Raw genomic sequence first — 14,025 nt, forward strand, 5'->3', positions numbered from 1 at the left:
AGAGTATGGTACTGACAAGCCTCAAGGTGATCCCCAGAGTCCTGTTTTTGGGTGCAGGATAAAGAGAAAAGCCAGGATACAGTCAGAAAGAAGGAGGAAGTAGCTTTCCCTTACCCTCTCTCTTAAGGAAACTGCTTTTCTTCCATAAGAGGGCAGTCTTCCTGCCAACTGACACTGTTTTGACACTATGTAACTGATAACCCCTGACTGATTCCATTTCACTGGACATGATAAACAAGATGCTAAGACCTTAAAAAAAAAAAGCTTGGCACGTGTCTAAGACTTTGAAACAGTGAACTACTGCCAGTTAATAAAACACAGCTATAAAAAGAGAGAAGGAAATTCATTCTTCAAAATCCCTCTACTTCCAAATAAAAGTGTAGAGGTGTACCATCTTTTTGTTGAAATTAAGTTGCTACTGTTTTTGAACCAATAAAAAAGAAAGCCAAGAGAAAACCTGAAAGGGGTGGACTTGTTAGAGTTCAACATTTAAATGCATATACAGTGACTAAAATAAAATATTTACTGGACAATACAATTAGAATACATCCATTGACGAAGATCCAGAAGCCGATATTTTTCAGAATAAAATGAATATGACTTTACAGATACCATACAGCATGACTTTATATGTACAAAAGATAAAAAAGAGATGTGACATAGACTGTATACTAGTTATTAAAAATGTGCTTTTAAAAAGCAAAAGCAAAAGAAAGAAAAACCTAATTAACAAAGACCAAATATTTAACAACCAAGGTCAACGTTTAGAGGAGAAGGAGGAACTATGAAGCTCGCAAGAAACAAAGCAGTCATGGTTTTACCCATGACATTAAAGAAGCAGCCAGAGGTCACTGGTTATCACAGGATATGGTATGTGTGTGTATGCTTGTGTGTATGTACACATGTATTTATGTGTACTGGAGTGGAACACAGAACTAGTCAGCTATGTATCTCCCCTTCTTCCTTTCTTCTCTCCCTCCCACCCCAATCTTACTTTCCCTGGCAGACAGAGGCTTGCCACTGGTTATCACAGTATAAGGAAGGGTGTGTGTGTGTGTGTGTGTGTGTGTGTGTGTATACACGCATGTATTTATGTGTACTGGAGTGGAACACAGAACTAGTCAGCAACGTATCTCCCCTTCCTCCTTTCTTCTCTCCCTCCCACCCCAATCTTACTTTCCCTGGCAGCCAGAGGCTTGCCACTGGTTATCACAGTATAAGGAAGGTTGTGTGTGTGTGTGTGTGTGTGTGTATACACGGATGTATGCATGTGTACTGGAGTGGAAGACAGGAGAACCTGTCAGCAATACATCTCCCCTTCCTACTTTCTTCTCTCCCCACACCTCAATCTTACTTTCTCTGAGCTGTGGTAGTATTCAACTATTTTATTTTCATTTTTTTCATGTGGCTGTTGAGGCTTCTTTGTTTTAAACAAATTTATTGAGAAAATGTATGTGCCATAAAACTCACCCATTTAAACGGTACAACAGTTTGTAGTATACTCAAAGAGTTGTAAAATCATCACCACAGTTTTAGAGTATCTTCATCACCCTAAGAAGAAACCCCGTACCCATTAGCAGTCACTTTCCACTTTCCCCACTTTTCACCTTGTGGGAAGACAAAAACAGTGAGCTGCGGCTGTAGTTGCTAACTAATCCATTATCTCCTGGAACAAAATACCACTGAGTTGAAAATAATCTCCCCTTTACTCATTTCTTTCCCAAAACTTGGAGGCCCATCACATAGCCTTAGTATACTCTTTGACTTTTGCTCTAAATCATACATTCTTAGAACTTAAAGATTCTAGTTATCTTGTTACTGTTTATTAATGTACCTTAGAATTTATTCCTATCTAGCTATTGATTTGTCTTAATGTCTCTCTAGCTATCAACTTGTTTTTATATGTTGCATTATTACAAAAAAGATTTAAAGTAATATTCACTAAAAATAGAAAATATGTAAAAGATAATGATCAGACCCAGGCGCTTTTATGTTCTTCATTCCTGCATATATATATATATATATATATATATATATATATATATATATATTTATTTTTTTTTGAGCAAAAATATTCAGAAAAGGAAGAAAAGGGAGGGAATTGTGTAAGTAAATGTGGTATTTGGGAATAAGATAACCTTCTGATTTTACTTCCAGAAGAAATGTAGTTTATGAAAATCCTTTGGTTATATTCTATCATATACTGTGAAGAGGAACTGGTAATACTAGTATGGTTATATTCTATCATATAATATAAAGAGAGACTGGTAATACTACTAGTAAATAATATAATCACATACCAAGGGAAAAGAGCCTGAAGAAGAACCTGACGCCATACAGTGGTACTGCGAAGATAACAACGACATTCCTTACCCTCAAAGAACTCTTCCTGTTCTTTTTGTTTGCTTCTGTTTTTCCAAATCCTGGGTTAAATAAAAGCTAAAGTATTAAATATTACTTCTGGTTATTGTTATTTCTTTCTGTTTACATTGGTCATTTAATGCATTATATGCTCTGCTCGAAAAAATGTTTAGCACTTCTAAAACTATTGACTCATTTTAGGAATTAACTTTTAATTTTTTTTTTAAAAAAAGTTATTTCAAAAAAAATCAAACCTATATGACCAAAATGAACCCATTTTAAGTTAAAATACAGGAACATTTTTAAGGTCAGATTCTTCAAAGATCTATTTCTAATGAGTATGTGTTCCATATACAGACGATGGTGAAATATTTGTTGCATGAACATGTGAGCCTGTGAGGGTGGATATCTAGTAGAGTCCAGGTTTAATATGCTGGTAACTCACCTTCAGAAATCATTTTTACTATATACAGGTAGCACATCAAGAGGCTTCTGATTTCATACTGATCCAATCGGTTATACTGGGATACACTGCTCCTTGTAGAACTCTGTCGGATCTATAATATAAATACAGAACATTTGTGAACCACATTATCACTGTAGTTTACCATAGTCTTTAACTCAATAACTATTTTTATGATTAGTCCTGTTTGGGAAAATTCTAAGCATGAATCCAAATTTTATATCACACTTCGAAGGCAAATGGGCTATTTGTTGCTATGGAACCTAGTAATATTACTGGAAATTACCTTGGGTCTTCATCAAGATATAGCCATGAATACTGTGTTTCATTCCCATAGGTCCTGTATTTTCATAGTAAAAATTTTAACTAATATGTGACTATTCCAGGGGAAAAAATATTTGAGGAGGAACTTAACTAAATTACATGGAAGCATAAGAAACATTTTAAACACTTTAATTTGAATCTTTCCTTGGAGTTTATTAAAATCCAAACTCCAAATAACAGGTCAGAAAATCTATCTTTAAAAAGGCTAAGGGAGGGAGCAGGGCATGGTAGAGGAGAGTAAAGAGGATCAAATATACAGTGACGGAAAGAGAACTGACTCTGAGTGGTGAACACACAATGTGATATATAGATGATGTAATACAGAATTATACACCTGAAATCTATGTAACTTTACTAACAACTGTCACCCCAATAACCTTTAATAAAAAAAAAAAGGCTAAGGATATTACAAGATCATTACACTAAGGAGAACTAGTAACACTTCATGACTAGAGCATGTACAAAGTAGTGATGTTCCTATTATTTGATTATTTTTGTTAATCAGTTGTTAAGCATGACAAGATCTGACTTATTTGGGGATTTATATGAATAGAAGAATAACCTTTTAAAGAATTCACGCTTGTTAAAAAGTAGTCCTCTGAGTTGAGCTAAACTGGGCTGGGGATCTACGTTTACTAAAGTAGGGTTTACTAAGAAAGAACTTTCACTTGGAGCAAAACATGTAGGTTTTGAATGCCTGCTAGCTGTGTGACTACCATGTTTCCCCAAAAATAAGACGTACCCCGAAAATAAGCCCCAGTTAAGATCATCAGCCAAACGGACGCATTTAGTACGTTATGATGATATTACAGAAGACAACATGACTGCATTTGAATAAATGTAGATTGTTGTAAATGATAAAATAAGACATCCCCTGAAAATACACCCTAATGTGTCTTTTCAAGCAAAATTAATATAAGACCCGGTCTTATTTCCAGGGAAAAAAGGTACTAGCAAGTCATTTAACCTCTTTGTCCTTTACTTGTGTCACCTATGAATGTCTGTTGTCTTAATTCTAAATGGTATGAAACAGAAACCTTTGTGAATAAATTACTATTTATCCAAAGGCTCAAGGATGTATAATCCAAGGGTTCGCAAGGGGTGGTTCCCAACCAGCAGCATCAGCATCACCTGGGGCCTTAGAAATACACACTAGCAGGTCCCATTCCAGACCCACTGAAGCAGAAACTTGGGGGTTGAGGCCCAGTGTCTATTTTTATTAAGCCCCCCAGGTGACTCGGATGCATACTAAGAGTACCATAATATTGGAGGAAAAGTGCTGGAATTAGGAAATCTGGGTTCAGGTCTGGCCCCGCCAGAGCTGTGTGATTCTCCTAAGTCACAATCTCAGTTTCATTTGGAAACTGAGAGTTGAAATTTATTATTTTTATGTACCCTTCTAACTAATTTTATATGACTATGATTTTACTTGTACATAGCAGCATGACAAGGCTTTATTGGTCTAAAATGAGATTTCTCTGACTCAAGGCAGGCCTATCCCACAAACTTTAATGTTAGGCTTGAAAAAATGATTGAAGAGTTGAGGAATATAATCTGATGAAGTGATGTTGAGATCCTCAATTTGAGGACCTAAGTTTCTGTCTGCCAAGTCAATGTCATTAGTCTATTACAAAAGAATGAAAAGCTGAATCAGTCCTACCAGGAAGTTATGTGTTTTAAGTGACAAGGTACATCAGATATTTTAAACTTTTCCTATCTAGAATAGGTTGCAATGCAGTGTGCTAGGGTTAAAGGAGGTATTGAGTTAGAGCTCTTACAGATGAATGTCTTATTCCCTATAAACAGTTTAAGACATCCAGGTAGCAGTTGCCAAGATAGGAAGCAACTGCTAAAATATCCAAAAATTATGGAATGGTCTTTACAAATCCAGAGCAGAGAGCCTCTTATTTACATGAACAGAAAGAGTGTGGTAGCCTAACACATCCCTAGGGTTATCATATTTACTTAGGTTCTCACATTTTCACCAGTGCTGCCCTGATCTGGAAATCCTGTTGCTCCTTCTGGGATGAGGCAACCTCTTGAATCTTCTCTTTTAATTCCGCGATGTCCATTTTGAAAAGACCCATAAGCTGGTGGCGGGGGGGGGGGGGGGAAGTGAAGTCCTTGTTAGCAATAGGAGGAACTGTCAAAATATATTTTAAATAAGTACTGGGTCAACTGAAGTGAAGCTATATTTTAGGGATTAAATCTTGGTCATCTAAAATTGTGAAGTTTATATATTATATCAAAACACTTATAAGAAGCCAGATGAAGGGTAACCATTTTTTTTCTTTTTTTTTTCTTTTTACCTCTTGAAACACTTTACTTTGTATGAAACTACAAGAAATTTCTGGAAAGTCATCAAATAAAGCCACATGATTTGACAGATAACTTTACAGATAAGCAAACTTTGGCCCAGAAAAGGGAGGTGTCTTGTCCAAGACTGGAGACAGATAAAAGGATTAAAAGCCAGTGTTTGTCTCATTATCCTCTACATTCTCAGTATACTAAACTACATTTTTAACAAGTTTAGACAAGAAAACCTAAGCAAAGAAATGTGGCTGCAAGTGTGAGTTAGATTTTAATCGGACTTTAGTAGAGATCATGCTATGTACAGTTTCTATTATGAAATATTTCAAAAACTACAGAGGAAAGGGTACATTTCTAAACAGCCATGCAACATATCTTCACAGGACTTAATTACCTGTGTCTTTGTCAGTGCTCAGACTCCCTCTATTTGTAGGTGAAGTGAAGCCACATGCAAATTCATCCCTGGATGCCTGTAACACATGTGATACCTCTGTGATTTAAACGAACTTGTACACTAAGGTAAGAAATTGGAATTAACAGAATAAGATGTTACTCTGACTTTACACAAAGTTCACTGTGAAAGCCTAAATCAGGTATCAGTACTGGTATTTAGGTGAGAAACTGTTAGGCACAGCTGGAGGAATGAGTTGCAGGAGACCAAAAATTGGTCTATTAGAATTTATTTGGCGTGTTTGAGCTGCGGGAGGTCAGACTAGAAAAGATCATAACCTCTCTGAGCAAAAAGGGGTATGGAATTTTATAGGAGGGGGTAAATTGTTCCCCCTTCAATGTTTCAGGGGGTTTTCATTGCATTGTCTTTAGCAACCAAGGGTTTCAGGGCATGACCAAGCCCTCTGGCTCCACACCCTGGCCCCCAGGCCTCCTTCGGATGCTCAGGCCCACCCAGGCTCGCTGATCACAAGCCCCTAGGAGACAAGGTACAAAGCAAGACAGCATAAGATGGTTTCTACATTCCAGGCAGCTTCTCCAGGCCTAAGGCAAACACAAGCCAGCAGGTACATGGTTCAACTCAAGACAAGATTGCTTTTAAGATAAGAAGGTCCCTGTTCCTGGCCTAAGTACGGCCTAACACAAATCTTTATAAAATAGGTACTAGCAAAGCCTTGTAACCATGACCTCTGGCTAAGACACACAACTCTAGATGGCTGGTGAAAGCTGCAACTGGTGCAGTCTGGTTCAGTTCTCCTGCTTGAAACCAGGGGCAATGCTAGAAGGAGGGGTGTGACCAGAAGCCCTAGGTGAACTTGAGCTGCAAAAGAAAGACCAGAGAAGCAAAATATTTCCAAATATCATTGTCAAATATCGTGGAGCAAGTATACGCATGAGCTACTGGGTGAAGAAACATCAGCCTGATACCCAAGCAGGTGGTGTAATTGGGAGCTACAAGCAGTCAAGTCATCAGGGAGGCTTAAAAGTATCTTTCTCAGGAATCTGAGAAAAGACAAATCGGGGTAGGCTTGACAAATCGAGATGGGGGGATTTCCAAAGAAAGCTGTAAGGAACACAGTTTAACCTGCCACCCAACGACGTGACATGGCTACTAAAAGTGTGAAGGTGATCTTGGGCCATACAGAATGGAGGGGAGGTGGGGCAGATGTTAATAGTCCCACTGGGCAGACTATAAAGTATACAGTTCTGAGCACCACATTTTAATGTGGTGACTGGGAAAATGGAGCCAATTCAGAAGAGTAAAACCAAGAATGTAAAGGGTTTGGAACGACAAATGATGAAGTGGACATGGCTGGTCTGGAGAAAAATTTAGATGGCACATGTGTAAGGGGTATCATGTGGACGTGGGAATAGACTATTCTGTGTACCATCTCTAGAAGGCAAAACTAGGACAAGTAGATAGAAAACCTTTTAGGCCTAATGTGAGAAGGAAAGTTTTCATTATTACAACGGCAAAAGTTTTTTTTTGTTTTTTTGTTTTGTTTTGTTTGTTTGTTTGTTTTGCCAAATAGGAGACTGATCACCTACAAAGTCCCTCTCAATTCTAAGATAATAAGTGGAGAAAAAAGCACAGACCAGCTGTGATGTGCTAAAAGCAAGTCATCAAGAAGTCTGAAAGGAGGTTGCCAAGGGAGGGGAGAAGCAGAGGCATATAGTTCAATCCCTGGTGCCTAACATTTTGGAGGTGAAGAATGTTTTGTTCAGTTTCCAAGTTAAATAAATATATGAAGGCACAGAAAAGCAGCAAATCTTAAAACATTGGGTGCAAAGGACTCTGGGTCTTCTCTTGGACCTTGTCATTCAAAGTGTGGTCTTTGGACCAGAAGCAGCTCAGAGCATATTAAAAGTGCATCATCTTAAGCTCCACCCAGGCCTGCTGAATTAGCATCTTTGTTTTAAAAATTTCCCCAGGGGATTCATATGTACATTAAAGTTTGAGAAGCACTGTTCTAGCAAAAAGTGTAAATATACTCGTAAAAAGAAAAAAGAAAAAATAAAGAGTGAACCATTAAGATTGAGACCATACAGCATATGATCCCAATTTCAAATACATTTGATAAAACGCCCATAGAAATACATGACTACTTACAGAATTAGGCATGGCTGCACAAGAATACAAGGTATCACGCCCTGCTAATCGCTGTATATTTTCCAAAAGCAGTCCAACAAATGGGAGGTACAATTGTGCTATTTTGGCTTGCTGGTTCTGAAAAATAATTATCAAAAGCTTAATAGGTATAAAATATGTCTCTATTACAAATCAAGTTGGCTCCATCTATCAGTTTAAAGACTAAAAGCGAGCAAACATCCATAACAAATTAGTGAAATGTGAATCTATTTATACTTATATTCTCAAAAATAATTACCACAGAACGTTCTTGGTATTTAAATTTATATACAATATGGACTCAAATCCCATCCCTCAAAAATAACTACATAAAGTAAAAAGCAAAAGTTTAGTTTTTTAAATAGCAGTCGACCTATAAAGCATATCATATTAGTCCCATTCTTTAACTCCAGTGAGGATTAAGTTTCATGACAGTGGGGATACTGTCTGTCTCAGTCACTGCTTCATCCCCAGTGCCCGGACTTAGAGCAGATGGCCAATATACATTAGCTGAATGAATGGAAGAAGTGAAAAAACAATAAATTACTGTATTCATTCAAAAACGTTTTTTGCTTTCATTAAAGCTTCAATTAAAATAATGTGATCTGGGCCCCTAAATCAATTATAAGACTTGGGAGACTGATAGGGAGATTGATATATTTATAAATATGTAAATAAAGCCAGGCACTAATAGTCTTAACTAAATACAATTTATTTATTGCTTTTAAGTCAATATCCACATTCATCAAATAAAGGCACATAATAAACTACACTAAGTGGGAGTACGTTATTATAGTTATAATGTGACAAAAGCAATGCAAATTGCAGTAAGTAATAAATACATCTGAAAGCTAAGGAATTTAGCAAAATTTGTTAAGAAAAAATTGTACTTAAAGAAATATAACTGTAATTAAAGGATGTAGCTGGTAGGCATTTTCTATTTATTAAAGACAAGTGGGAATACTAAGAAAAATAATAAGATCCGTCTCCAAGTCAGCTTTCCAAATGATTAGTATAAACAGCATAATTTTATTTGTATTTGAATGTTAAAATAAAGGGATGAATTATTAATTACAAAACAATATGTTACTATATGTTAGAGATGCCCAAACAGCAACTAAAGCTGTGGTCTTCACACGTAGACCATGTGTAATCTATGTAAGTTTTACAGCCTCATCTACCTTTTCTCAATAAGAAGCAACTTTTTTTATTACTTTTTTTTATTAATTTCAGGTGCACAAGACAAAGTAATACTTAGACGTTTATCATTTATATCCCTCACACTGTGTGAACCCCCCTCCCCCCATCCACTATCCCTCTGACATCTCGCAGAGCGATTACATTTCCACTGTCTCTATTCCTAATGCTGTACTCCGCTTCTTGTAACTATATACATATATATACATATATAAAATTGTAGTTGACATTCATTATTGTTCAGCTTCAGCTTCAGGTGTACAATACAGTGATCAGGCATCTACATCATCCCTGAGGTGGTCTCCCAAATGGGACAAGTGTCCAGCGGATATCCTACAAAATATTTACATTATTCACTACATTCCCCAAATTAATTTTCAAAACCCCGTGGCCATCTTGTGGTTACTGACTGTTTTCTACCCCTCATCTTCCCCTTTATTCGCACCCCGTCTCCCATCTAACAACCCTCAGATTTTCCTCTATGTCTCCAAAACTGTTTCTGATTAGTTCATTCACTTATTCTTTTCTTTAGATTCCGCATATAAGTGAGATCATATGGTACTTGTCTTTCTCTTTCTGACTTATTTCACTTAACATAATGTTCTCTAGATCCATCCATGTTGTTGCAAATGATAAGATTTCTTTCTTCTTTATGGCTGCATAATACTCCATTGTATAAAAGTACCACAGCTTCTTAATCCAGTCATCTACCGATGGGCATTTCGGTTGTTTCCATATCTTGGCTATTGTGTAAAGTGCTGCAATAAACATAGAAGTGCATACAGATTTTTGAATTGGAGTTTTGGGTTTCTCCGGATAGATACCTAGGAGTGGAATTACTGGATCATAGGGTAGTTCCATTTTCAGATTCCTGAGATACCTCCAAACTGTTTTCCATAGTGGCCGCACCAATCTGCAATCCCACCAACAGTGCACAAGCGTTCCCTTTTCTCCACATCTGCGCCAGCACTTGTTGTTTGTTGATTTATTGATGATAGCCATTTTGACTGGGGTGAGGTGGTATCTCATTGTGGTTTTTATTTGCATTTCTCTGATGGTTAGTGAGGTTGAGCATTTCTTCATATGTCTGTTTGACATCTGTATGTCCTTTTTAGAAAAATGTCTCTTCAAGTCCATTGCTCATTTTTGAATTGGGTTGTTTGTTTCTGTGGAGTTGAGTTGAGTGAGTTTTTTTTATAGATTTGTGATATTAATCCCTTATCAGATATATCATTGGCAAATATCTTTTCCCATTCAGTAGGATCCCTTTTTGTTTTATTGATGGTTTCCTTTGCTGTGAAAAAACTTTTTAGTTTGATGTAATCCCATGTGTTTATTTTTTCTCTTACTTCCCTGGTGTGAGGGGACATATCAGTAAAATTCTTACTCCGGGTAATGTCTGTGAAGTTTCTTCCTATATTTTCTTTTAGGTATTTTATGGTTTCAGATCTTACATTTAAGTCTTTAAGCCATTTTCAATTTATTTTTGTATATGGTGTAAAGAAGTGGTCCAGCTTCATTTTTTTGCATGTGTCTGTCTAGGTTTCCCAGCACCATTTATTGAATAGACTGTCTTTACCTCACCGTATATTCTTGCTTCCATTGTCGTAGACTAAATGGCTATATAGGCATGGATTTATTTCTAGACTGTCTATTCTGTTCCATTGATCTATGTGTCTAATTTTATGCCAGTACCATGCTGTTTTGATTACGGTAGCCTTGTAGTATAATTTGATGTCAGGTATTGTTATACCTCCCACTTTGTTCTTATTTCTCAAGATTGCTGAGGCTATCCGAGGTCTTTTATGGTCCCATATGAATTTTAGGATTATACGTTCTATTTCTGTGAAAAACGTCGTTGGCAGTTTGATAGGAATTGCATTGAATATGTATATTGCCTTAGGCAGTATGGACATTTTAACCATAGTAATTCTTCTTATCCATGAACATGGTATGCATTTCCATCTTTATGTATCTTCCTTCATTTCTTTCTTCAGCGTCTTACAATTTTCTGAGTACAGATCTTTTACTTTTTTGTTTAAATTTATTCTCAGGTATTTTATAGTCTTTGAAGCAATTGTAAATGGGATTGTTTTTTTTTTAATTTGTCTTTCTGATGTTTTATTATTGATATATACAAACACAACTGATTTCTGAATATTAATTTTGTATCCTGCTACTTTACTAAATTCATCTATCAGCTCTAATAGTTTCGGGGTGGAGTCTTTAGGGTTCTCTATATATAGTATCATGTCATCTGCATATAATGACAATTTTACTTCCTCCTTACTGATTTAGATACCTTTTATTTCTTTTTCTTGTCTAATTGCTGTGGCTAGAACTTCCAGCACTATGTTGAATAGACGTGGAGAAAGTGGGCAACCTTGCCTTGTTCCTGATCTTAGGGGAATAGTTTTAGCTTTTACTCATTGAGTATGTTAGCTGTGGGTTTATCATATATGGCCTTTATTATGTTGAGGTATGATCCCTCTATTCCCACTTTCTTAAGGGTTTTTTATCATAAATGGTTGCTGGATTTGGTCAACTGCTTTTTCTCCATCTATTGATATGATCATCTGATTTTTATTTTTCATTTTGTTAATGTGGTGCATCATATTAATAGATTTGCGTATGTTGAAACACTCTTGCATACCAGGGATGAATCCCACTTGATCATGGTGTATGATCTTTTTAATGTATTGCTGAATTCCGTTTGCAAATATTTTGTTGAGGATTTTTGCATCTATGTTCATTAGAGATATTGGCCTGTAGTTTTCTTTTTTCTTGTGTCTTTGTCTGATTTTGGGATCAGGGTGATAGTGGCTTCGTAAAAAGTGTTTGGGAGTCTTCCCTCCTGCTGGATTTTTTGGAAGATCTTGAGGAGAATAGGTGATAATTATTTTTTGAACGTTTTGTAAAATTCACCTGTAAAGCCATCTGGTCCAGGGCTTTTGTTTGTTGGGAGATTGTTGATTACTGATTCAATTTCCCTGGTGGTAATCAGTCTATTCAGGTTTTCTGTTTCTTCTTGAGTTAGCCTTGGAAGTTTGTACGCCTCTAGAAAATTGTTCATTTCTTCCAGATTGTCAAATTTGTTGCCATATAGTTGCTCATAGTAATTTCTTAAAATGTTTTGTATTTCTGCGGTGTCTGTGTCACTTCTCTTTCATTTCTGATTTTATTAATTTGGGTCCTCTCTTTCTTTCTTTTAGTGAGTCTGGCTAAAGTTTTGTCAATTTTGTTTATCTTCTCTAAGAACCAATTCTTGGATTCATTGATCTTTTGTATTGTTTTTCTGGTTTCTATTTCATGTATTTCCGCTCTGATCTTTATTATCTCCTTCCTTGTATTCCCTTTGGGCTTATTTTGCTGTTCTTTTTCCAGATCCTTTAAGAGTGAAGATAAATGGTTGATTAGTGATTTTTCTTGTTTCTTTAGGTAGGCCTGCAATGCTATGAATTTCCCTCTTAGGACTGCTTTTGCAGCGTCCCATAGATTTTTGGTCGTCGTGTTTTCATTTTCGTTTGTCTCGTGGTATCTTTTGAGTTCTTCCTTGATCTCCTGCTTGACCCATTCATTATTTAGTAACATGTTATTCAGCCACCATGAATTGGTGTGTCTTACAGTTTTTTTCCTGTAGTTCATTTCTAATTTCATAGCACTGTGGTCAGAGAGGACAATTGGTATGATTTCAATTTTCTTAAATTTATCAAGACTTGTTTTGTGGCTAACATATGGTCTATTTTGGAAAATGTTCCATGTGCGCTTGAGAAGAACGTGTATTCTGCAGCTTTGCGGTGAATTGCTCTGAAAAACATCGATTAAATCCAAGTAGTCCAATGTATCATTTAAGGCTGTTGTTTCCATATTGATTTTCTATCTGGAAGACCTGTCCCTTGTTGTCAGAGGTGTGTTGAAGTCCCCTACTATGATAGTGTTACTGTTGATCTCTGACTTTATGTCAGTCAGTATCTGTTTTATATATTTAGGTGCTCCTATGTTAGGTGCATAGATGTTTACTAGGGTTATGTCCTCTTGTCGGATTGATCCCTTTATTATTATATAGTGCCCATCTTTATCTTTTAATATGTTCTTCATTTCAAAGTCTATTTTGTCAGATACAAGTATTGCAACTCCAGCTTTTTTCTCATTTCCATTTGCATGAAATATCTTACTCCAACTCTTCACTTTCAGCCTGTGTGTCTTTTGATCTGAGATGAGTCTCTTGTATACAGCATATACATGGGTCTTGCTTTTTTATCCACTCAGCCAACATATGTCTCTTGATTGGAACATTTAATCCATTTACATTTAAAGTGATTATTGATAGGTACATAGTTATTGCCATTTTCAAATTTGTAGTTAGATTGTTTTCATCTTTCTTCTATTTACAGTGGTCCTTTTAGTACTTCTTGCAATGCTGGCTTGGTGGTAATAAATTCCTTTAGCTTATTCTTTTCTGGGAAGCTGTTTATCTCTCCATCAACTTTAAATGATAGCCTTGCTGGATAAAGCAATCTAGGTTGTAGGCCTTTGTTTTCCATCACTTTGAGTATCTCCTGCCACTCTCCCCTGGCCTTCAATGTTTCTGTAGAAAAGTCATTTGATAGTCTTATGGGAGTTCCCTTGTATGTAACCCTCTGTCTTTCTCTTGCTGCTTTTAGGATTCTCTCTTTGTGTTTAAGCTTTGCCATTTTAACTATAATGTGTCTTCGTGTGGACTTGTTTGGGTTTATCCTGGTTGGAACTCTCTGCACTTCCTGGGCTTGTATGTTGGTTTCCTTCATCAGGT

The 14,025-nt window shown here is 36.4% G+C and overlaps 1 protein-coding gene across 2 annotated transcripts in view; it reads right to left on the reverse strand.

The window, feature by feature from the left end:
- The window catches only part of DOCK11 (dedicator of cytokinesis 11), a 267,077-nt gene that overhangs the window by 96,857 nt on the left and 156,195 nt on the right, over nt 1–14,025 (reverse strand). For both annotated transcript variants that reach the window (XM_081043897.1, XM_081043896.1), the window contains 4 exons: nt 8,019–8,135; nt 5,853–5,928; nt 5,126–5,238; nt 2,807–2,918 (listed from right to left, as the gene is read on the reverse strand). In XM_081043897.1, the coding sequence (XP_080900023.1) occupies nt 2,807–2,918; nt 5,126–5,238; nt 5,853–5,928; nt 8,019–8,135 (418 nt within the window). The remainder of the gene's footprint in view (nt 1–2,806; nt 2,919–5,125; nt 5,239–5,852; nt 5,929–8,018; nt 8,136–14,025) is intronic.

This window comes from Rhinolophus hipposideros (assembly GCF_964194185.1).
Source record: "Rhinolophus hipposideros genome assembly, chromosome: X".
In the NCBI taxonomy this organism is placed as follows: domain Eukaryota; kingdom Metazoa; phylum Chordata; class Mammalia; order Chiroptera; family Rhinolophidae; genus Rhinolophus; species Rhinolophus hipposideros.